The sequence below is a fragment of the Hypanus sabinus genome, chromosome 10, assembly GCF_030144855.1.
Source record: "Hypanus sabinus isolate sHypSab1 chromosome 10, sHypSab1.hap1, whole genome shotgun sequence".
NCBI classification, from domain to species: Eukaryota; Metazoa; Chordata; class Chondrichthyes; order Myliobatiformes; family Dasyatidae; genus Hypanus; species Hypanus sabinus.
The window spans coordinates 80,635,227-80,660,845 of record NC_082715.1 but is presented as its reverse complement, the minus strand read 5'-3'; the positions used below and the strand labels follow the sequence as shown (position 1 = coordinate 80,660,845).

The 25,619-nt window shown below is 41.5% G+C and overlaps 2 protein-coding genes across 2 annotated transcripts in view; one reads left to right on the top strand and one right to left on the bottom strand.

Annotated features, from left to right (window-relative positions):
• c10h1orf131 (chromosome 10 C1orf131 homolog) lies at positions 1-10,858 on the top strand. The gene is made up of 7 exons (XM_059982205.1): positions 1-158; positions 3,853-4,232; positions 7,522-7,578; positions 8,321-8,416; positions 9,182-9,262; positions 9,454-9,497; positions 10,684-10,858. The coding sequence occupies exons 1-7, from the start codon at positions 68-70 to the stop codon at positions 10,802-10,804; spliced, it is 870 nt and encodes a 289-aa protein (XP_059838188.1). The 5' UTR covers positions 1-67; the 3' UTR covers positions 10,805-10,858.
• A 14,312-nt stretch (positions 10,859-25,170) lies between these two features.
• LOC132400305 (E3 ubiquitin-protein ligase TRIM9) overlaps positions 25,171-25,619 on the bottom strand; it is a 42,572-nt gene continuing 42,123 nt past the window's right edge. The window contains exon 10 of the mRNA XM_059981269.1: positions 25,171-25,263. Within this exon, the coding sequence (XP_059837252.1) occupies positions 25,171-25,263 (93 nt within the window). The remainder of the gene's footprint in view (positions 25,264-25,619) is intronic.

The window sequence follows — 25,619 nt, the reverse complement described above, 5'->3', positions numbered from 1 at the left end:
CCCGGTTTGATCGCCAGACGTCGGAAAACGCAGTGACATCAGAGACTGCGTAAAACGTCGGCGTGACATGGGGAAGGTATCTGCAATGGGTGAGCGTGATGCCGGCGAGGCCGAGCGGCGGCTGCTCGATTGCATCCTCGGTCAGCTTTATCAGTACGGTGAGTGAGTGAGTGAGGGAGGGAGAGAGGGACGGAGGCTGGGAGTGAGGGAGGGAGAGAGGGACGGAGGCTGGGAGAGAGGGACGGAGGCTGGGAGTGAGGGAGGGAGAGAGGGACGGAGGCTGGGAGTGAGGGAGGGAGAGAGGGACGGAGGCTGGGAGTGAGGGAGGGAGAGAGGGACGGAGGCTGGGAGTGAGGGAGGGAGAGAGGGACGGAGGCTGGGAGTGAGGGAGGGAGAGAGGGACGGAGGCTGGGAGAGAGTGAGGGAGGGAGAGAGGGACGGAGGCTGGGAGAGAGTGAGGGAGGGAGAGAGGGACGGAGGCTGGGAGAGAGTGAGGGAGGGAGAGAGGGAGTGAGGGAGGGCTGGGAGAGAGGGAGGGAGGGAGAGAGGGACGGAGGCTGGGAGAGAGTGAGGGAGGGAGAGAGGGACGGAGGCTGGGAGAGAGTGAGGGAGGGAGAGAGGGACGGAGGCTGGGAGAGAGTGAGGGAGGGAGAGAGGGAGTGAGGGAGGGCTGGGAGAGAGGGAGGGAGGCTGGGAGTGAGGGAGGGAGGCTGGGGCCACGCCGACTACCCGCACGAGTCGGTACAGAAGCAGCTGAAAGTGGTCGGCGGGGTCAGGCTGCGTTTGAGGGTTGAGGAGTGGAGCTGGTGTTCACACACACGCTAGGGATATTTAACCTACAGCCGCTTTGCTTTGGGCGAATTCAGCCGGTCAGGCAGCATCGATGGAGGGAAATCGACAGCTAACGTTTCGGGTCAGGACCCTTCATTTGGTCTCGAAATGTGATTTCTGTTTGACCCTGAATTTCTTTCGTGTATCAGTAATAAACCTGATTCTGATTCCTCCAACACTTACTGTGTTGCTCCAGATTTCCAGAATCTGCGGTCTCTTGTGCATGTGGTACGTCTTTGTACAATAAGATGGGCCTTTGACCTCACATTGTTGGCCTGCACTGTATTTTATCTGTAACTGATAAACTCTGCCTTCTGTTGCCTGTCCTTGTAATGTATCAATGTCTTCGGTTGTCCATCGGAATCCGATGACGACGTCCAGTCCTTTAACAGTGAGATCTTTGATGACTCTCAGTGTATCAATGTACGGATATTATGAAATGATCTGTATGGATGGCAGGCAAAGCCACGTTTTTCACTGCACCTCAGTACACAGGACAATAATGAACCCCCATAACCAATTATGGGAGGAAAGCAGATTACCTGGGGGTAACCCCAGATGTTCACAGCTCCACACAGAGAGTACCAGAGGTCATGTTTGTCAAGTGTACATCAAAACATCCAGTTAACTGTTGTTTGCATTAACACCCAAGGGTGTTCTGGGAGGCAGCCTGCAAATATCACCACACATTCCAGTGCCAAGATAGCATACCCACAGGCTTTTCCTGGCGGGCTTGCAGACATTCACAAACTCTGCTCTGGACAACAGCATTCAGATCCAGTCCTCAGGACTCGATCATGAATGTGAGGCCTCGAGGGATGGGTCTCTTGTGCTGTGAGCCGGAGACTCTGCTGCTGTGTGTTGGAGTTGGCCACAACAGACAGGATCTCCCGGTTGCCACCCACTTCAGCTCTGCTTCACATTCCCATTCGGATATGTCCATACATGGCCTCCTCTACTGCCATGATGAGGCCAAACTCAGGTTGGAGGAGCAACATCTCATAAACCGTCTGGGTAGTCTCCAGCCCCTTGGCATGAACATTGAATTCTCCAACTTCTGGTAATTTCCTCCCTCTCCCTTTCCCCCATCCAAGTTTCTCTGTAGCTACCTCCTCCAGCTGCCTATTACCTCTCATGATTCTGCCTTCTACACAGTGCTTTCCCCTTACATTCCTTCTTCACCTTTCCCGCCTATCTCCTCCCCCACCCCTTGATCTTTCCTCTGATTGGGTTTTCACCTGGCACCTACCAGCCTTCTTCCCACCTTCTTCATAGGGTCCCTGCCCCCTCCCTCTTCAGTCCTGACGAAGGGTCTTGGCCCAAAACGTTGACTGCTCATTTCCATGGATGCTGTCCGACCTGCTGAGTTCCTCCAGCGTGTTGCTTTGACCACAGCATATGCAGAGTACTTTGTGTGTTGGAGTCAGACTGTCGAGAACTTGTGGAGTTCACAGAGCTCTCAGGAGTCACTGAGATTGGTTGGCTCTGTATTTACAGGTCATGATAGAGAGAGTGCAGTAACAGTTCAAGTGATTGACACCTATACTATGGGTCTGTCCCTGAGACTATTCATGCTGACACAAATGATATGGATTTCATGTGGCAAATAAAGCTGATCTGTAAAGATCAAGGGTCAAAGCAGAACTGATGGTAAATGTAGATGTCTGAGGGGCTGAACAGCTTGCTTGCTTTATTTATTTACTCACTCATTCCTATTTGGTGATACAGGACAAAACAGGCTCTTCCAGCCCAGCAATCCACCTGTTTAACAGGGCAATTTACAATGACTAATAACAGCTGGTATGCGTACAAACTCCTTACAGAGGATGCCAGAATTGATTCTAAACTCCGATGCTGTGAGTTGTAATAGCCTCATGCTAACTGCTACACTACCATGGTCTATGAACCAGATTTAGCGGCAGCTTGAACACACCCTCAGGAATTAGAATCAGGTTTATTATGGCTACTTGTGTCCTGAAATTTGTTGTTTCATGGCAGCAGTACAGTGTAATACATAAAATATAAATTATAAAAAATCTGTAAAGACAAGTAGTGCCAAAGCAGAGAGAAAATAGTGAGGTAGTGTTCATGGGTTCGTTGTCTGTTTTAAAAATCTGATGGCGGAGGAGAAGAAGCTGTTCCTCAAATGACGAGTGTGTGTCTTCAGGCTCCTGTACCACCTCGTGGGTGATGGGGGACCTGAATGATATGTCTCATCTTGAAAACATCCTCAGTGGCTGGTGCCCGTGATGGAGCTGGCTGAGTTTATAACTGTTGGATTTTGATGTTTTTGACCTGAGGTTCTTTAGGAAATCAAGCAAATGATACAAAAAGTGTAGCATCGTGATTGTTTTATTAAGCACTAATAGAACAAAGACAATTAGAAACAGGGAGAAGCAGAGGTTTAGCAGGGGAAGTAAAGAATAAAGAAGGATCTCTGGTCAAAATGTTAGCTGTTTATTCATTTCCATTGATGCTGCCTGACCTGCTGAGCTCCTCCAGCATTTTGTGTGTGTTGCTTTGGATTTCCAGCATCTGCAGACATTTTTGTTTAAAGGTTAGAGGTTACATGTTTGACTCTTCTTGTACCACAGAGATAAGAAACATTCCACTCAAATTTGTAGGTAAGAGTTAACCAATTGGAAGAGCCCCTATTCAAATAATGTGATGCCAGAAAAGCTTGCAGAACGATACAAAGAACTGTAACCACTGAGCAACTGCAAATACATACTGTGACCATTACCTAACGGCTGTGTGTATATTGGTAGTTATATAAAATACAAGCAGAAACTGTTAAACTGCACAGAAAATAACAATTATACAGAAAATCCAACTCAACCCTCTGCAGCTTTTTCTGATCCTGTGTGTGGCTCCTCCATACCAGGCAGTGGTGTAGCCAGTTAGAATGCTCTCCATGGTACCTCTGTAGAAAACCTGAAATGCATCGTGACCATTTGTTCCAAAACAGCCATTTCATTCCCAGTCTCCTTTATTGACTTTTTATTTAACATTGACTTACAGAGGAAGCTGATGCGGATAGAAAGAAGAATAAGAAACCAAAACTAAAAGGTAGAAAAAGCAAACTAAAGGAAACAGAGGAGAAAACGTTTGGCTCTGAGCCTCAACCAGTGCTACCCACTAATGGAGAGCCCAGGACAGGTGATTTCCACACAAAGAAAAGGCTGATCTCTTCTGGTCAGACTCCAAAGTGCCTGGAAAGGCTGCATCAAGAGCTTCTTGATTCTGAGGATGACTGGACAGCAAGCACAAAGGACGAGGGAGGAAAAGAGCTGGATCGTCAGACTGTATCCGTGGGCCAAAAGAGGCCAGTGGAAGTTGTATGCTTCACGGATGCTCGCAAGAAAGAGAAGCCTCCACCTGTCACAGAGCAGCTCAATAAAGTATGTTTTACACATTATGTTGTTCCACCAGTTCAGCCCTGAAAATGCAAATGAGCAGCTCTCGCTCTGAACCTCTTTCCGCAGGTTCTCACAGCCAACTGCTAACCAGCTCTTGTTTCCATCTGGTATGGTGAGTCAGTCAGGGTCATCTGCTGTATCTTGTGCTCCTGGTATGGCCTCTCCTACGTTGTTGAGGCCAGATGTAGATTGGCGGACTGCTTCGTCAAACACCTTTGCTCTGGTCTGCCACATCAGACAGGATTTCCTGGTGGCCACCTCTTTCAATTCAACTTCCTATTTCCATTCTGACTTGTTAGTCTATGGTCTCCTCTTCTGCCACAATCAGGCTGGAAGACCAACACCTCATCCTGCTTGGGTCTCCTCCATCCTGATGGCATGAATATCAATTTTTTGAACTTAGGGTAACATCTCTCCTCTCTTTCCATTTCCCATTCTGTTCCCCACCTTCCCTTTAGTTTTTCCTCATCTCCCCATCACCTCCCTCTGGTGCCCCTCCTTCTTCCCTTTATCCCATGGTCCACTCTCCTCTGCCTATCAGATTCTTCTCCCCTCAACTCCCCCTCCCCCCCCACAACCACCACCACCATCACCTTTTTCTGGCATCTTCCTCTGCTTTCTTTCCAACCTCGATGCGGGATCTTGACCTAAAATGCCAATTGTTTGCCGATGCTGCCTAAGTTTCTGAGATCCTTCTGCATTTTGTGTGTGTGTTGCTCAAGATTTCCATCATCTGTAGAATCTGTTTCTATCAGCCATTTCCTCCTGTCTCCTAGTGTCCAGGGTCCAGGACACAGGAGACTGGGTGGTAGTCAGGAAGGGGAAAGGGTTTAAACATCCATTGCAGAGTGGCCCCTGTGGCCATCCACCTCATCAACAGGTATATCACTTTGGATACTGTTGGGAGGAAAATCACAGTGGGCAGGTCTCTGACTCTGCGATTCAAAAGGGAAGGAGGAGAAGAGGCAGGCTGTGATGATAGAGGATTCGTTAGATAGGGAAACAGAAAGGTAGTTCTGTGAGTGAGAACAGGTTTCCTGGATGGTATGTTGCTCCCTAGGTCTGGAATATCACAGATTAAGTCCTCAGCATCGTTAAGTGTGAGGGTGAACAGCCAGAAGTTGTTGTTCATGTAAGTAGCAATGACATGGGGAGGACCAGCGATGAGATTTTGCAAAGAGAGCTCAGGGAGCAGGATGCTAAGTTAAAGTGCATGACCTCCAGGGTTGTGATCTCAGGATTGCTACCTGTGCCATGTGAGGTCAGAAATAGGAAGATTATACTTTTTAGTATGTGGCTAAGGAGTTGGTGTATTAGGGAGGGCATAAGGTTTTTGGATCATTGGGCTCTCTTCCAGGGAAGGCGGGACCTGAATAGAGGGGGTGGTTTGCATCTGAACTGGAGGGGGCTAATATCCTAGCAGGAAGATTTGCTAATGCTGCATGGTGGGTTTTAAACTAGAGTTGCAGGGAGCTGGGAACCAGAATGTCAGATCAGTTGGTGAAGAGGTTGTGGAGACTGATGATGGTAAGACCTCAAACAAAGTCAGGAATCAAAAGAATGGCTAGTGTGCTGAGCTGTGTGTATTTCAATGCAGGAAAGACAATGAGGCTTGGTTGTGGAACAAGCAACTCTATTCCAACATCCATTATTGTAGATGTGACATTGGGAGGGATTAGAGGAGGAGGGCTGGCATTACTAGTCATGGAAAATATTCCTTCAGAACAGACTGAAGGACTTGTCTAGTGAAGCGTAATGATTCGAACTGAGGAAAAAGAAAGGTATGACCACATTAATGGGGCTGTATTACAGACTACCCAAGAGTCCAAGGGATTTAGAGGATCAAATTTGTAGTGAGATAGCAGTGTGTTACAAGAAACATAAGGTTGTGCTTGTAGGTGATTTTAACTTTCCACATATTGACTAGGACTCCTTATACAGTATGTAGAAGTCCCATCAAGAGTGTGTGATACTTGATTTGCTATTAGGGAATGAGACGGGACAGGTGCAGAAGTTTGTGTAGGGGAATGCTCTGCATTTATAATGCCATTAGTTACAAGATAATAATGGAAAAGGATCAGTCTGGTCCTTGGGCTGAGAATCTAAATTGGAGAAAGGCCAAGTTTGATGTATCAGAAATGATCTGGCAAGAATGTATTGGGACAGACAGTTTTCTGGTAAAGGTGCATGTGCTAAGTGGGAGGCCTTCAAAAGTGAAATTTTTGAGAGTATAGAGCTTGTTTGTGCCCGTTAGAATAAAAGATAAATATAAAATATAACAAGTGAAGGGAACCTTGGTTTTCAAGAGATATTGAGGCCCCAGGTAAGGAATAAAATGAGGTGCCTAGGACATACAGGCAGGTAGGTACAAATAAGAGGCTTAGGAAGTATAAGAAGTTCAAGAGAACACTTAAGAAAGAAATCAGGAAGGCTAAGAGAAAGCATGAAGTTCGCAAGAAGGATGTGATGGAGTGAGAGATTTGCCATTAACTGTCTGGTTTAATGATTAGCCACAGTTTGCTGGGTTGGAAAATCCCAGACTATTGTGTTGCAAAATTGATGGAGACAGCACGACAGCATTGCAGTTAGCGTCATGTTTTTGCAGTGCCAATGACGTGGGTTCAATTCCCACTGCTGTCTGTAAGGAGTTTGCCCGTGACCTGCAAGGGCTTCTTCTGGTTGCTCTAGTATTCTCCCCCCCCCCCCCCTTTCCGAAGCTGTATGGGTAGTAGGTTAATTGGTCACATAGGTGTAATTGGGCAGTGTTAGTTCATTCTGTAAGAAGAGGCTGTTACCGTATTGTATCTCTAAATAAAAATACCATTAAAACACAACAGTTAGTTTAATTGGTCATTGTAAAGTGTTCTGTGTGATTGGGTTGGGTGGTGGTGCAGCTCGTTGGGCTGGAAGGGCCTGTTTGTGCTCTATCTCTAAATATATAAATGAATAAAAATAAACATAGGGTGCAAGTTATGTGGCAGCTTAAAATGTGAATTAAAAGACCTAGAGTAGGAGAAGATTCTTGTTTAATACTGATATTCCTCAGTTATTGTGCAACTGGTTCCCCTCGGGGACAGTACTGTTGAAGATGGTTGACGCTGACTAATTTTCTGAAAGACTCAAATATCTACCTGCCCCCTGCTAAACTACTACTTTATGCACAGTATAGAGCGGGACAGGTGTCCATACTGTAGGAAAATACTGCAACAAAAGGTGCCTTTTCAGCAGATTTAAAAGTTGAAACAATGACTTTATATCTTTACACATTTAGGTGACAGCTACAGCTGAGGAGAACAACATGAAACAAAATGCATTCAGTTTGGAGAGGGTAAGTCTTGTATCAGTTACTTTGATTTTGGTATGTAATCCATTGATTCAGTCTTCTGTGCCGAGGCACTCAGAAACATCTCATGTTTTGTCAAGCTTTTACAGGTCTTATAAAGGTTAAAGAATATTATAGTGATTTTTGGAAGGAAAAAATTATAACATCATGTGGAGGTAGTGGAAGGAGGGGCTCAGATTATTTGCACGGGCACATTGGGTCATTTGTGTTAACATTTAGGACCACCTAAGGATGTGTTGGGGACAGCTCACATATTCTGGTGCCACCATAGCTCAACAGAACATCAACAATCAACAAAACAACGGCAAAACAAACCTCTTTCTTTCCTCCCCACCCACTCTCACAGACAGTCTTCCAATCCCAGGACAAGCCTCCAGGCCTCTGACTTATAGATCTAGGGCTTCGGCCGTCAGCCCCTGCAGAGTGACTGCTGGTCACAACCAGGAAGAATGGTGAGAGTGTGAGTGGGTTGTGCCGTGTGAGAAAGGTTGCCCACACTAATTCATTCCCACTTACCGTATCCGCAAAGCATACACACCCAGCCCTTGTAGGCAGACACCATTGAGCTCAGTAGGTTGGCGGACCCATGAGAGAATCGCTGACCAGGTTCACTGAGAAGAAGCTCGCATTGTGCCTCCAGTTCTTCACTCCAGAGCTGTCAGTTGAACACTGTTCATGGGACTCCACAAGCCTCACTGTTGGTGCCTTTTTGCCTTTTGCTTTACAGGCCCGTCTGGAAGTGCACAGATTTGGCATCACAGGTTACAAAAAAGAAGAACAGAGGATTTTAGAACAAGAAAGAGCCATTATGCTTGGTGCTAGGGTAGGTCAAAACAAAAACTTACCTCAGGCAGTTAATCTGGTCAACCATTCCAGTTAACCCCACCCCACTCTATCTGTTACCCTCATTACTGCACTGTAAATACTTTAAACTACTTTTATAATTTACCTTGTAAATACAGTCTGGTATTCATGTATTTATGCACATTTTATTCCATATCTGAACTTTAACCTCCAACTTTAATTTTTATATAATTCCTTATTCTTTTTAATTGTTGAAAATTGTTTTTGTTATACACCACATCAAATTCCTAATGCATGTAAGTGTGTTGTATATAGTGAATGAATTTGATCCTTGATGCATGCATATTTGTTTGTGTCCTGCTGTAGTTCTTCATACCAATGTCTCTCTTCACCAGATTGATCCACATAGGAGAGTATCGACCTACAGTGTTTGAGAGAAAAGTTAGAAGAGGGCTGAGGAGTCTAGCTCTTTGCTCTGGCATTCAAATACGTTTGGGGAAACTTGATCCTATTTCCATTTTCTGTTTGCTGCTTTATTTGTTTGAATTCTTTAGACTGTGGGAAGAAACCTGAGAACCCAAAGGGAACTGGCATTGTTATGGGAAGAACTCCTTACAGACAGAATTCTGACAGAATTGAACTATGAATTCTAATAGCGTCGCACTATGCTACAAAGGCACCCTATGTGCCACACTGAAAATTGTCAACATTGTAATCATCATAGATGTTTAAATTTGAAAATCACAATTTAAACTTAACAACCCTTTTGCTATTTTTATTTCAGCCCCCAAAACGCGAATATGTAAATTATAAAACTTACCAGGAAAGGATGAAAAATAAGTCTACAGTGAGACAAGTGAAAATGGTTAGTGCTCTTTTATTGTTGGACATGTTTTCAACAGAACAAATTTATCCTGAACTTCAACATTGCTGCATCCTTGTGAAACATGTTTCAGAATATATTTGAATAATATTTGTAATTTGTTATTTTATAATTTGTTTATTGGTTAAGGGACAGCATAATCATTCAGTCACATCATATCTTTTTCACTTCAGAATGCAAAATTGGCCCCATCGAGGGAAAAGAAAGTAGATGAAAGGTGAGCAAGCTGTTGTGTGTTGTGTGTGGCAGAAGATCTGTGTTAGATTTTCTCTTTGTTAGATTTTCACAGAACATTGAACATTACAGCACAGTGTAGGCTTTATGGCTCTTGATGTTGTGCCAACCTATTAACCAACTCCAAGATCAATCTAACCCTTCCCTCCCACATAACCCTCCTTTTTTCCTGCCATCTATGTGTCTATCTAAGAGTCTCTTAAAAGTTCCTAATATATATGCCTCACCCACCATCCCTGGCAGTGGCAGTACCTCCCACTCTGTGGTTATGAAATAAAACTTACCACTGACTTCTCTCCATTCATTCTTTATGTGCTGTCATATGCCATAGGTGATAATAGTCTTAGCCATGATTTTTCTTGGCAAATTTCTCTACAGAAGTGGTTTGCCATTACCTTCTGGGCAGTGTTGTTACAAGATGGCGATCCCAGCCTTTATCAATACTCTTTAAAGATTGTCTGGCGTCAGTGGTCTCAACATCAAGATTTGTGCTATGCATATGAACATTTACCACCTACTCCCCTGGCTTCATGTGACCCTGATCGGGGGGTTAAGCAGGTGCTACACCTTGCCCAAGGGTACCTGTAGACTAATGGAGGAAGGGGTATTGTACACTTCCTTAGATAGAGGCATAGCTCCACCCTGCCACCCAATCACTCCTATCACCTTAATGTCATGCCATATTAGTGGCTATTTCCACTAATCTCTGGTTGCTTGTCTCTTTTAATTAACATCATCTTTGTTAGTACAGCTCGTGTTTTTGTAATATTTTATATGTGCGTGTTGTGGAATACAGAGTTCATGGGTCAGTTGGGATCAAAAATTACATTCTGATGTAATAGAGACTCAACCCTAAACATTAACAACTCCTCTGCTCTGCATTAGATGTTAATTGTCCCATGGAGTTCCTCAAGTAACTTGTTTATTACTCCAGATCCCAACATCTTCAATCTTCCCTGCATGGGAGGGAAAGGTTGGATCTTGGAGTAGGTTAAGAGATTGGTACGACATCGTGGGCCAAGGAACCTGTTGTATGTTTTATGTAAAATCCATCAATTAATCTCCAGTCAATTAGACAACTCACAGTTAACCTGGCTAGTTATAAGTATCATGTTATAACAAGCAAAGATACTTAACTTCTAACATTAATTGTAATTTGGTTTCCACAGGCGGAACAAAAAGGCTGACAGGTCCCTCACTGGACAGCTGGGAAGATTTAAAAATGGAGCGTTAATCCTCAGTGACAGTGACATCAAGAAACTCAAAAGCAGTTTGTCAAAACGCACATAGTTTTGTACAGTTCCAAATGCGTGGAAAAATAAATTATTATATGCAGACATGGCACTCAGTGCGTGTTTGTTTTCATTATGATGTGTGTTAGAAGTATTTCTGATTGATTTTCATTAATTATCAAAGCTGCTGCACCTAAAATTTATCTTTTATATTATTTCAGTTGTTTTTGGTAAATATGGTCAAAAAATGCCTACCCGAGAAGTGGATTTATTTGAAAATTACAGGAAATCATTGGAACAGTTTGTTGTACTGATAAATTACCTATAAATGGGTAAATGCACTTCCAAAGTTTAAATTTATTATCAAAGTTTGCACAGTATATGTCAACATGTACTTTTCTGAGATTGGTTTTCCTCATTTACTGTAGAGCAAGGGAATACAATAGAATCAATGAAAAAGTACACAGAAAAACTGAAACCATCATGCAAAGAAGACACTGCAAATATAAAGCAATACGAATAATAAATAAATCAACAGACATTCTCCAGATTACAAAATGGCTGTGATTGCTGGCGGCTATGTAACTGTCAGTTCATTCAATAAGGCCTGTTAAGTTTCATATTTCTGGAATATGAGCTCTGGAACAGGATGTTTCTTCCGAGCATTAGGATCATTGGCTACAGTCTTTCAAGTTTGCACTTTGTCCCAAAAAAAGTACAATGCTAATATTACTATAAAAGAGCTAATTTGGGACATAAAGCTTTGGACTATTTTTGAATAATTTGTTACTGAATCCCGCACAGTCCTGAATCAATAGCAAAGCACTGGGTGAGAATAGGCTTGAGTTTTCAGTTGTTAGTTGGTCAGCCTAGGACATCTTTTGATAGGGACTGAGCTGCTTCATCATAACAGGATTCTTTATAGTGGGAGGAATGGGGAAGTCTTGGATTCATAGCAGTGTGGAGGAATAGAGGGGTTTGTGTCCATAGATCCTTCAAAGTCGCCACAGAACTTGATAGGCTGGTGTGTTGGCCTTCACTTGTAAGAGGATTGATTTCAAGAGCAGTGAGGTAATGTGAACCTCTATAAAACACTGGTTAGACCATGTTTAGAGTATTGTGTTCAGTTCTGGTCACCTTATAGAAATGATAAATGCTTTGTAGAGGAAATTACCAGGATGCAGCCTGGATTGGAGAGCATATTGGTTGAGTGGGCAAGAGCTTTTCTCTTTAGAGGAAAGGAGGATAAGAGGTGACCTGATAAGGTGTATGAATTTTAAGGGATAGGACAGCCAAAGCCTTGGCCACAGGGTGGAAATGGATAAATGTGGGGGGTATAACTTTAATGTGATTAGAAGAAAGTTAAAGGGAGCAGATGACAGAGGTAGATGTCTTTTTACATGGAGAGTGGTGGGGGGGTGGTAGTGACTGATAGACATTTTAAGAGATTCTTCGGCCTGTGGATGAAAGAAAAGCAGTGGGCTATGTAGGAGGGATGGGTGAGATTGATCTTGGAGTAGATTAAAAGGTAAGCACGACATTGTGGGTTGAAGGGCCTGTACTGTGCTGTACACTTTATGTAATTTCCTGCCATGGTTCAGTGGTGATGCATGGACTTCAAGACCCACACAGCCACTTGAATGTAAAAGCTAGATTGAAATCCAGAGCCCAGTAGTGAAGAAGTATTGAATGATCAGAGGTGACATTTTCAAAAAGGTTCACAAACCAAAGTGTTGGGGACAATGGTGTGCAAAGTTATGAATGCTTCGAATTAGGAACATAGAATAGGCCCTTCGGCTCACATTGGTGTGTCGAATCAATTAGTAATCAAAACAGGTGGGTGAATGAGGATATGATGTTTTGGAAGAGCAAAAGAGAATTGAAATATTAAGGCTCAGAAGAGATGTATTAATTTATATTTTAATTTCAAACTAGGTTTCTATTAATGTTCCTTACTTTGAAAATTGATTAATGAGCTCATTGTTGCCACAGAAGCAAAAGAATGTGAAATTTTGCAAATGATAAACGAAGACAATGGACCTAGCATCTCTGGATGTATCCCAAGATAAAAATTTATGCCTGACTTTTAAAAGGCAAGAGAGGAATTTGCATGTGCCCTAACTATAATAATGCTCTTTGTGAATCTGGAGGACGAGAAGCTTTCTGATGTAGTGTTGTTAAAAACAGAGCAAGTCATAAACTCAGTAATTATAGGCCAGCCAGTGGTTTTTTTTAAATTACTAATTAACAAGATGTAGGTGTTGCCAGCTAAGCCAGCATTTATTGTCCATCCCTAACATTTAGAAGGGTTAATTGGAGGATAACTGGCATGAATTTATTAAGGGATAGCAGATTTGGTTTACGCAACTGAACTTTTTGAGGAAGTAACAAAGAATGTTATGGAGACTGTACCTGGCTGGAAGCCTGAGAAGAGTCATTTTCTACATCGATTTTAGCAAAGAGCTTGTCAAGTCCAATGTGATTAAGAAAGTAAATATTTAAGGGATTATGGAAAATTGGAATAAACAAGCTCAATGGGAGAAAGCAATGGTAATAGTAATTGGCAGGAGGTTGTATGCATTGGAGTTCCACAGAACTGTGACTAGTCCTCATGACTCTTGTGGAATGTATAGATTGGACTTAAAGATACAGACCACAGTTAAGAAGTTTGCCAATGATGCCAAATTGACAGTGTGGTTGTTAAGATGAAAGTTCTGGTTTGGGGAGAAAATAGCAGTAGATCATAATAGAAACATAAAACATCAGCAGATCAAGCAGCTGGGGATGGGGGGGAGAAAAAAGTATCTTTAAGTCAAGGACCCTTCACCCACACTGGAAAGTGAGAAAGTTCACATTTCAAAGTTTATTATCAAAGTACATATGTGTTACCATATACTATCGAGATTCATTCTCTAGCAGACATAGCAAAATAAGAAATAATTTGTAAAGAAATATTGTGTCAGGAATCCTTCCTAGACATACCTAACAAATTCCACCTCATTTAACTCTTTTGTCTTAAGTTGGTACCAATCACTATTAGGGAAGTTGAAGTCACAGTGTTATTTTTTAAAACCTGCCTCACCGTCTGTTCCTTAGTGTTGCTTGTAACACACAAAATGCTGGAGGAACTCAGCAGGCCAGTCAGCATCTCTGTACAGTTGATATTTCGTGCTGAAACCTTCGGTTCTTCGGTGTTTCTGTTGCTATTCCAGCACTTGGCCATGTGGTGTCCTGACAACAACCTGGCCCCTCATGCTCAGAAGACCAAGGAGATCATTGTGGACTTTAGGCATGCTAGGAGCCACACTTGCGCCCCATCTACATCAATGGATCTGCAGTGAAGCTGAAGCTTCAATTTCTTTGGTGTCCACATTTCCAAGGATCTCACCTGGTTCCGAACTCCTCCATCCTGATCAAAAAGGCACAATAGCGGCTACATTTCCTACGGAGCATCAAGAAAGCTCACCTCTGTCCCAGGACATTGACGGACTTTTATCGCTGTACCATTGGGAGCAAACTCACCAACTGCATCTGAGTGTGGTATGGCAATTGTCCCATATCAGACCGCAAAAGCACTCCAGCGTGTGGTGAAAACTGTCCAGCGGATTATCGGCACCCAATTGCCCATCATTGAGAACATCTACCATAAATGCTGCCTGGGCAGGGTGAGAAGCATTATCAAGGATACATCTCACCGTAACCATTGACTTTTTACTCTCCTCCTGTCTGGTAGGCACCCCAGGAGCCCCCACCCCCACACCAGAAGGCACAGGAAGAGCTTCTTCCCTGAGGTTGTGACCCTGCTGAACCTCACATTACAGCGCTAAGCAGTACTGCACCCATATTATACTGTCTCAGTTCTTTTATATTTGTGGGCTGTAGCCCCTACTTTTTACTCAGTTATTTTGTAAATAACACTATTCTTTGCATTTCTGATTAGACGCTAACTGCACTTCATTTGACAATAAAGTTAAATCTAATCTATTGCTGAATACTCCCCAGAGTGATTTATCCCTTCCTGTTTATGACTTCCACCCACACTGACTCAATAGACAAACCCTCAGTGACATTCTCCCTGTCTACAGCTGAGATGCTACCTCAGTAACGCCACTCCACTCATTAACCTTCTTCCCTTGCCCTGTGTTTTAGTTCCATGTTCTACAATAGAATTTTATGAAAAACTATACGTTTATAGACAAAAGACTGACAAGCACAAATGTGAAAAAGATGACAAGCTATGACAGAAACATTTTATTGTGGAGGGATGAGGGAGGCAGCCAGGGCCTGGAGTGGGAAGAATGAAATGCTGAGGGGCGAGGTAAATGTATCGCCCGCGGAATCCCATTGGAAGTGATACAAATTAGCAGTTAGAGTGATGTGATCAGGGCATCGGAGTTCAATTCTGGCGCCGTCTGTAAGGTGTTTGAACATCTTCCCTGTGAACTACATGAGTTCTCCCAGGTGCTCCAGATTCCTCCCACAGTCCAGAAAAGGCATACCAGTTAGTAGGCTAATGGGTCATTGCAAACCCCCTGTGATCAGGCTAGTGTTAAATAGGTGGGTTGCTGGGAGGTATGGCTCGTTTGGTTGAAAGAGTCTGTTTTGCGCTGTATCACTAAATAAATAATTATGGAGAACGATCCATTGAATGGGGAGGGTGGGACAAAGGAAACTTTATGTTCAGGCTGAGAGAAAAGTTCATTTGCAGTGGAGAGTGTGTGGAAGGAATTCACAAGGATGTTGGCTGGGATGGAGCTTGTGAATGGTGAAGGAAGGCAGAAAAGGCTGGGTTTGTTTACTTGGAGTGGGTGAGGCTGGGGGTGAGGGGAACCTGACAGAAACCTACAGGTCATGAGGAACAATAGATAGGGTAGGTAGTATGAGAATACTTACCAAAGCAAAGGACAAAGATTTAAATTAAGGCAGGAGTAGTTTAACATTTGGACAAGTGCATGCAAGTCTACAGGCCAAGCATGATAAATAGGGTCAGTGGTTGGTGGTGGACACAGTGGTCAAAGGGCATGCTTGTGTGCATATGACTCCAGTTCTCAGCCCAAGAGAGGAGCTTTTAATTCTGAGATGCTCTGAAAAAAGCAGCCTTGCATACTGCAGTAGAGTAGAGATTTAACTAAATTCTGAGATATATAAAGCAGAGAAATCTCAGCACAAACTCTGGCAAATGGTATTGATTCTACACAAAACATATCCTTTTCTATTCCTGCATGGTTATCCAAGCACTGGTGTAGCCTGAGGGCTATTTAACCTTCTATCAACTAGAATAAGGCTCAGAGTTTTGGAAGTAAGATTCAACAGCTTACCTAAAAAATCTGAACATCTGGGAGTGGTGGACAAGCTACTGTGTGACATCCTGACCAACTGTGAGTTATTAGTTCTTTTTGAGAAAGGCCTTTCTGATTCTAGACTTTTCCAATTCCTCACACAATGCATTGAGAGAAATGTTTTCTTTCCATAAACCAGCAAATTTAGCGTATGATCGAAGAAATAATATATTGAAACTCAAGCCAGTATAAACTGTAATAGCCAGATTTATTTAATTAACCAACTACAACATACATTTTTGGCACATCACAATTTATGAACATACACCAATTACAGGACAAATATTCACTGTTTATGCAATACCTGGTTTGAGAGCACTGAGTAGACAGAGTCACAGAATTGTATAAAACACAAAAAAGTACCAAACGCTCCAGTGTACATAAAAAAGTTTAGTGTTAATGAAATACCCACCAGTTACAACAAGAAGACTGGGCGGACCAGCCGCTTAAATCACTTATGACTGAATTAACATTTAAGAGTTTTTAAAAAGTACACTGGAACCCTAACTGGACAGAATTCATTCATCTTAGAGAGGCCAGGACCATCTCCAAGTCAATGCTGGTTAAGTACAAACTGCACAGTACTAAATTGCACTTTCAATATAAAAAGCATTGTGCTCTTTAAAGTTTTAAACAGTTGCATGTGGGGAGGAATGATCCATAAGCTATCCAGCTTTCTTGCACGTTATTCAGGCAAAGATTTCTGCTCTCAATGAGAGCAAGTAATTCTGCAGTGTTAACTGTCTGGATTCTAAAACATAGTCTTTAAATTTAAAGATGTACAAAGCCACTTATTTTTTTAAAACTGAATTACAATTTGAAAGAATAAAAAGCCACATTTTCTGTCTAGAAATAATGATTATGTGTCCAATTTACTGATCAATTTTATGTGTCTGATTTACAGACCAATGAAATAGCATATTCACAGTGAAGTTGAGGCAAAGAGTTCATGCTGGTAGGTTTGATCTTATGTTTTACTAATCCCACTTTATGAGCAAAATCAAGCTTTAGGCTTAGATGTAAGTAACAGTTGTGTCCTTGAACAGTCACATCATTACCAACACCAAAAAATATCAAACTTTTGATGCAAGCTTGGGGTTGAGAGAGAGAATAAATCAAGGAATGGAGAGCAGAATCAATGGGCCGAATGACTTAATTCTGCTCCTATGTCTTATGGCCAATAAATAATAACTGGGACCAAGCAGATTTTACTAACTCAAGGTCAGTGTTAATTAATAACCAAAAACTGCCATTTCCTTTTATATTCTGCCTAACTTACTTCACTGAGGAAAGTAGGTTTTCCTCAAAAGGTTTGAACCCATCTTTCACATGCTCAGAGCTTCAGCTAAAATAAACTGCTGGGGGTCTTCTGTGTGGGGATTTCCAGAATGCGCCAACACTGAAGAACCTGTCATCAATACTTCTAAATACAAAATGAATAATGTATCTTCTAGCTTTAAAAGTTGTGGTTGAGGCAGGTTCTCCTGTGCTCGATGTCAATAATAACAAGGGAAAAATTATTAGAATTTTTATCACACCTGAAGCCTGGTAGTGATAGGTCAGCGGACAAACAGATACCGTGCTATTAAAATGCTGCAAACATAGAATGCCATTTAATAATTATTAAGTGTTAACAAAAAAAATATATGTAACCAAACAATATTCTGTAATACTTTTGATCAGTTAAAATGATTGGCTAAATATATATATATATATAATAAATATGTTCTCTATAAAATTTAACACTTTACAGAATGCAAAGTTCATATTGTAAGGAATCAAAAAGTTATCTAACACACAAATGAGATGCATTTTACATTAAACAGTATTCACAGTTACAATTTTTTTACTCCAATGTCAGTGCATTATATTATTAAATTATTATTTTATAGATATACGAGTCATACCCTGAAATAGGTTAACTCAAACAAAAAATTCTTAAGAAATGAAGATTGCAGATCTGTTTACTCTTGGCTCATTGCCTTAGACTGTAATGTTTATATAAAATCCTTTACATTACAATCTTCATAATTTATATTTAGTAATTCCCTCTAGCAAACAGTGCTATACAGCAAATTTGCCTACAGAAGTATATACTGGTCACCATTCCGATGGGTGGCAGTGGTTTAGCTGGCAAATAACATCTGTCCTGTGGTATACTGTGCCTTATCCAATACTGCTTACAAATTTCTAAATGTATTAAGTGGTCCACTAATAATAATTTAGAACAATGCATTCAAAAGAGGTTTTGTATAAAATCAGCTTAAGACATTAAAACTTGCCAACACTACCCGTTTTGAGAACGAGATTGAACCTTGTTACTTGTCATTAAGGAGTTAAACAGCTTTAAGGATTTTGTATTTAGGAAAAAAGTTTACAGGACTGGCACTGTGAAGAATGAGGTTTAAAAATTTTGCAACTTTAGCATTACCCTGCATTCTAGCGTGTCATATACTTGTTGATCTTAGGAGGATGGGTTTCTTCTGAGGTACACTATCATTGCAAACCATTTTGATACTAATGCAACCAATACGTAGCCCCAATTAGAAAGCAGTTTAACAGCATCACAAACACATTTTCTCCCTAAACAAAAATAAGAGGAGGTGGGAGAGGGAGGACTTTAATAGCTTATCTGATGGAGTTTGCATCAGGCAACCTCAGAGGACTTTATTCACTCAACATCTTCTGAGATTAATGCAGTCCTTGATGTGGTATCAAAAGCTTATGGACTACTTCAGTTCTTTGTAGTAAACCACGTTCTTCCGAAACTATAGAATCAGGGCGTGTCAGCATTCATTCCTGTGGCAGCCCTCAATCATATTGATAATGATTATCCGTTAAAAGCTTGTAAGTATTCTGTGTCTATTTTTGAGTGATCATATTGATAATTGCATATCAATTTTAAAAGCTTTAAGTGTTCTGTGTCCATCATTTTCATTGAACTTTGTACATTTTAACTACTCTCCCCATAAATGAGCATCTCCTAATATATCCCTTTGTTCTGCAAATAATCCTAGGTAATTTTTCCTTTAGCTACCTTTTTCAGAAATAGATTGACCCTATACCAAAACTTAGTTTAAAACTCCTCTCTTAAATCTCCTCTTAGCTTTTTATAATGAAAAAGATTCAGTTTCTGATCCATACAATGATCCTAATAAACCTCTTTATGGTGAACCTTGGCATGAGACCATAAAACCATAAGGTACAGGGACAGAATTAGACCATTTGGCAAATCGTGTCTACTCCACCATTCAATCATATTATCCCTCTGTACCCCATTCTCCTACCTTCTCCCCATAATCTTTGACCCCCTCGAAAATCAAGAATCTATCAACCTCCAGCTTAAATATACCCAGTGATTTGGGCTACACAGCTGTCTGTGGCAATGAATTGCACAGATTTATCTCCCTCTGCTTAATTAAATTATTCCTCATCTCTGTACTGTCCCTCAACTTTGAGACTATGCCCTCTGTTCCTAGAATATAGGAACCATCCTCTCCACATCCACTCTATCTAGGTCTTTCAATATTTGATGGGTTTCAATGATATCCCCCACCCCCCTTCATTCTTCTAAACTCCAGTGAGTACAGGTCCAGAGCCATCAAACACTCCTCAAAAGTTAACCCTTTCATTCCTGGGTTCGTTCTAGTGAATCTCCTCTGGACTCTCTCCAATGCCAGCTCATCCTTTCTTAGGAGTTCAAAACTGTTCACAATACTCCAAGTGCAGTCTGACCACTGCCTTATAAAGCCTCAGCATCACATCCTTCTTTTCTGTTCTAATCCTCAAAGTGAAAGCTAACATTGCATTGCCTTCCTTGCCATCAACTCAACCAGCAAGTTAACCTTCAGGAAATCCTGCACAAGGACTTGCAAGTCCCTTTGCACCTTTGGTTTTTGAATTTTCTCCCCACCCATTTTACTTCTGCCAAAGTGCATGACCATGCAGTTCCCTACATGGTATTCCACCTGACACTTCTTTGCCCAATTCCTGATCTGTTTAAGTCCTTCTGCAGACAGCCTGCTTCCTCAGCGCTAACCACCCCTTCGAAGCGTCCTCAAACTCGGTCAAAAAGCCATCAAATCCTTCATGTAAATCATTGACATAACATAAAAAGATCCCAACACAGACCCCTGTGGTACACCAGTAGTACCTGCCAGCCAACAAGAAAAGCCCCCTTTATTCCCACTCTTTGCCTCCTGCCAATCAGCCAATGCTCTATCCATGCCAGCATCTTTGCTGTAATACCATGGGCACTAATCTTGTTTTACAGACTCATGTGTGGCACCTTGTCAAATGCCTTCTGAAAGACCAAATAAACAACATCCACTAGATCTCCTTTGTCTATTCTGCCTCTTATTTATTCAAAGAATTCCAACAGATCTGTCAGGCATGATTTCCCCTTTAGAAAACCATGCTGACTTTGGCTTATTGTATCATGTGCCCCCAAGTGCCCTGAAGCCTCGTCCTTAATAATGGACTCCAACATCTTCCCAACTCTAAAGTCTGGCTAACTGGCCTATAATTCCCTCTCTCTGTCTCCCTCCCTTCATAAAGAGTGGAATGACATTTGTGATGTTCCAGTCCCCCAGAACCATTCCAGAATCTAATGACTGATCTACCTTTGGACTTTTCATCTTCCCAAGCACCTTCTCCTTGGTAATGTCTGCCCCAATGTCTACCTCACAGTTCTGGTATTTTGTTAGTGTTGTCCACTGTGAACACTGACGCAAAATACACCAATGCAATGCATCAAATGCAAATTAATTGCTGGTTCGTCATATAAGAGCATTTGGGTGGCTGGATGGTGGGAAAGGAGAAGATAAATAAAAAAGGCAGATGTTGTCTGTCACATGGGAAATCACCAAGCATTTGTTTTATTTTAAGCAATGTTGGTTTAAATGGAATTATTGAACAAGTCACCTCCCTAACCTGGATTTAACATTGTCCTGTGTACAGTATCTCCAATAATGTTGACCTGGAGTGTGAGCCCAGATTACCTATTTTACTGCTGACATTAGGATTGAATTCATAAGCAATTACTTCAGAAATGTAAAGAATGCACTAATTAACTGGTTTTACTCCTCTTCATTAATGTACACAGAACTTCCAATAAACAGGGAATATACACTCAGTGGCCTCTTTATTAGGTACACCTGCAAATATCTAATCAGTCAATCATGTGGCAACAATTCAATGCACAAAAGCATGCAGACATGGTCAAGAGGTTCAGCTGATGTTCAGACCAAACATCAGAATGGGGATGAAATGTGATCTAAGTGACTTTGACCATGGAATGATTGTTGGTGCCAGATGGGGTGGTTTGAGTATCTCAGAATTGTTGTTCTCCTGGACAGGTCAGAAAGGCAGCAGTAACTCAAACAACCATGCATTACAACAGTGGTGTACAGAAGAGCATCTGCGAATGCACTGCATGTCAAACCTTGAAGTACTGAGCTACAGCAGCAGAAGTGCACAGACATGCACGCAGTGGCCACTTTGTTAGGTACCTCTTGTACCTATTACACTGAGTGTATGAGGTAATTCTTTGGGAAGAGCAAATGAGGCAGGGAAATATGTGATAAACAGAGGGGTCCCAGGATGTTCAGAGGAATAGAAGGCTTTTGAAGTTACATCAGTGGTGTGCAGTAGGGCTTCTCTAAACGCACAAAACATCAAACCTTGAAGTGGATGGGCTACAGCGGCAGACGACCACATGGGGTTACACTCCTGTACCTAATGAAGTGGCCACTGAGAGTGTAGTTAAGCGTTTAACAAAGGATTACTCATAACATGATTTACAAGGTGCAGTGTTTTGACAGTGAAAATTTAGGTGCAATTAAAATTTTGTTCTTCTCATTTCTCCTCATCTAAATTTTGCCAAGTGCACAAGGTTGTTTGAAATGACAGTGGCACAGTTAGTAGAGTTGTTGTCTCACATAGCTCCAGTGACCTGGCTTCATTGCTGATCTCCAGTGGTGTCTGGCTGGAATTTGTGTGGTCTGTGACTATAGGAGTTTCCTCTGGGTGCTCCCTTGTCTTCCCACATCCCAAACGTACAGGTCGCTAGGTTAGTAAATGGCACCTAATCGTGGTAGAATATGTACAGGGTTGAGTGGTGAGAATAAATTGGGCTTGGGTAGGATTAATGTCCAATTGGGTGCTTGATGGTTTTCATATACTTGTTGGGGCAAATAGCCTATTTCCATGCTGTATCTCTCTATAACCAGCAAGCCTGCTCAGAAGTAGAGAATCAACTCAAGTCTAAAAAATTTTTGCAGCTTGATTTCACCAGTTAGCACAATCATCCAGAAATAGGTTTCACAAAATTGGATCATTAAAATGCTAATGTCAGTTAGAGGGCTCAAAGAGTACACAAATTTAATTTCAGTTGAACCCACTAGCTGCTGTGCCGAGGGTTCACTTCTCCCACATAGGTAAGCTTGCAGGTTTTAAATGCACCAATTAACAGAGTAAGGACGTGCAAACCCTTTGGGTGGGAAGGAACCTTTCCAGTTGGAAATTAGACACAGGATAGAATATTCTTAGGTTTATTTCAATCTCCTGCTTCAACTTTTGTGTAAGATCTTCTGTCAGAATTGCTCCTGACCACCTCCCAAAATTTAGTAGATCACCTGCTGAGATCCAATCTCTTGGACCTCAAATATGCAGACCCATTCTGAAAATAACAGTCAGCGGTGCCTGTTTCATGATTGGCTGGTATCACCAATATCATTATTGAACAGCAAATAGAACAAACTGCTGGAGGAACTCAGCAAGCCCTGTCCGTTTGTTCCAGATTCCAGTATCTGCAGAATGGTTCTGATGAAGGGTCTCAGCCCGAAACATCGATTGTTTATTCATTTCCATAAATGCTGCCTGACCTGCTGAGTCCCTTCAGCATTTTGTAAGTTAATCTGCAGAATCTTGTGCCTTCATTACTTAAACAAAGGTTTGATCACCTAGGTCAATGTTAAGAGTTTTAAAAATTTTATAGTTAAAGTAATTCTATCTAAAACCTTATCAAAATTTTGCACATCATCAAATTAAGTAGTGTCACCAATGTGCATAATCAGGTAAATAGTATCCACAACATCAGCAAATTCTGTTCAACTGTCCATGCAAAGCAACATTCATCTGCAATATTTTAAACATTCCTGGTGTCTGCCACTAACAGCACTTTACCTTGGAAACTATACAAACTGACAAACATTAGCAAAACAGACACTTGCAGTAACAATCACAAAACACCTCTATTATATTTATACAAACTTTTCAATATTTAGCTTATATCTGTACCTCTTCTTTCCACATAGTTTCCCGTAAACTATCTTCTCATACTTCATGGTTGATACAGCAAAGTAAATGGAAACAAATGCAATGATTCTGGTTCTGAAGAACTTCAGTGTGCATTTCTAATTTTACAGTGATCCTTTGGCCCACCCAAGGTTGGACAGGGCATCTGGAAGTGTAGTTCTCCAGTCAGCCACAAGATGGTGCACAGGAGCACGAGTTGAACTGGCTCCTTGGAGAATCTCAACCATGTCTGGGATTTTATCAAAGGAACAGAATCACGGGTGTCTCCCATCGCTGAGGATGTATGTAGACGGCAATTTCAAAGGCAAAGTTGATGATGGCACCTCAGCAATCAGAAAAATGAACCAATGTCATGTAGAGGCTGGCTTAAAGCTATTTTAGTAACCAGTTTTATATTTGTCCTTGTGAACGCTGGAACAGCAATTTTACAGTTTACATTGCAAAAGTGCAGGCTAATTACCAGAGACAGTAATTCTGGCAATTCACATGGAATCTTTTTTGCTTAAATATTTTCTTCCTATCAAAGAGAATATTATTTAAAGGCAGTACTTGGGAAAATTATCAATACCTGCTCTAGTGAAATTTGATTTTAAGTCCTATATACCTTTAAAAATAACTTCCCATATTTTATATTAACAAACCCAAATACATCCCCCCAAATACTAGTTAACCTCTTTACCCATGCTTGATGCTAAGGGCTGATGCTTTAGCAGGCATCTCAACAGTGGCATCAAGTTTGCTCGATGGGTCAAACTACTGGAGAAAGTAAAGCAATCCTCCTAATAATACTGTCCTTAGGCAGCTTACTCCTTTCTATCTAGTCCAGTGGTTTCCTCGTCTGCTAGATAAAACCCTGTTCTCTTTATCTTGTTTTTCCATACTTCATATCAAATCAAATATATCAAATGTCTTAACTAGGAGAAACAGAAAGCAGTGGAGGGAAGCCAAGATACTTTCACACCACTAGACCTGCATTTACTTGCTATCCAGAAATCTGGGCACATTCCTAGCATTGACCAAAACTGGGACCACAGAAGCACCAAGCAAGTAGCAAACATACTGGCTGCTCAAGCAAGCTAGTGAATTGCTTTCTTCATCACACCCATCTGTGTGCCAGGGCACTTCAACTTTAAAAAATGACTGGATTTGCTGAAGTAAAGTATCCTCTTCACTTTGTTACTAATTTATTTAAAAGCTACAGTGTCATGTCTGTCTCCCAGCTTAATACTCCTAATTTAATCAGTTGATCTTTACCAAATGTTGGGAATGACTGTGCTAAAAGATTCTATCTTGGTTTATATGAATGTCCCCATTCAAATGTTTCCTGTTGACCTAAAGAGATTATGATCTCTTGTAGGAAAACAAATCCAACATGTCAGAATTGTTTTCATCTTTCACTGGAGAAGAATTTTTTATCATTCCATAATCTGATGTATTGTACATTTCTTTAAAGAAAATAATAACAGACTGCTTGGTGCAAGCCTGCTAGCAGTGTGAGTGGAGATTTCAGTTATCCATGCTCTCTGACACAACGGGTTGGTATATGTGTAATTAAAGCTTATTACTAGTGTAAACTGATCTGAATGCTATTTGTTTGCCAGTAGTTCTTGAGTTTTAAATCATAGCAGTGATGTGCAACTAAGATTTAATGAGAACTTCAGGAGCTAAGAACTTTAAAGGGATTTTAGTCTATTTTTTGCGTTTGGTATTGGGAACTTTGAAACTTTTTATACCTGAATCGACTGTCATTTTGCTGGTTACTGAAGTGTCAGTACTTGGTCTTGCTTTTGGGGCTGTAGGATAGTGAAGATTTGACTTGCTTGATATGATTTGGAACTTCCAGTCCTGTATGAAGGGTCACCTATTGACAGAAAAACACAAAATTTAACAGCAGTAGGAACAAATGACAATGTTCATCACTTTATGTACAGAAATCCCACAATTTCTTTGACACCCCTACCATCAAGCAGGAGGTATCAGAGCATTAGAAGGAGGACTGCTAGGATGGGAAACAGCTTTATCCCCCAGACCATGGGACTACTGAACTCCTTGCCACCATCCAGGTCTCATCATGTATGAGGCGCCAGTAGCATTATATTGTTTACTTTTTAACTTGTGTCGTAAATGTACCTAATGCTAAATTCAAATTCAAGTTTAATCACTAGCCAACCATATATGAATATAGCTAAATGAAACAGCTTTCGTCCAGGCCCAAGG

Coding starts and splice junctions, on each gene's coding strand:
- c10h1orf131 (XM_059982205.1), top strand. CDS start 68: ATGGGGAAGGTATCTGCAATGGGTGAGCGTGATGCCGGCGAGGCCGAG. Junction 4,233..7,521: donor TCACAGAGCAGCTCAATAAA/GTATGTTTTACA, acceptor TTACACATTTAG/GTGACAGCTACAGCTGAGGA. Junction 9,498..10,683: donor GAAAAGAAAGTAGATGAAAG/GTGAGCAAGCTG, acceptor TGGTTTCCACAG/GCGGAACAAAAAGGCTGACA.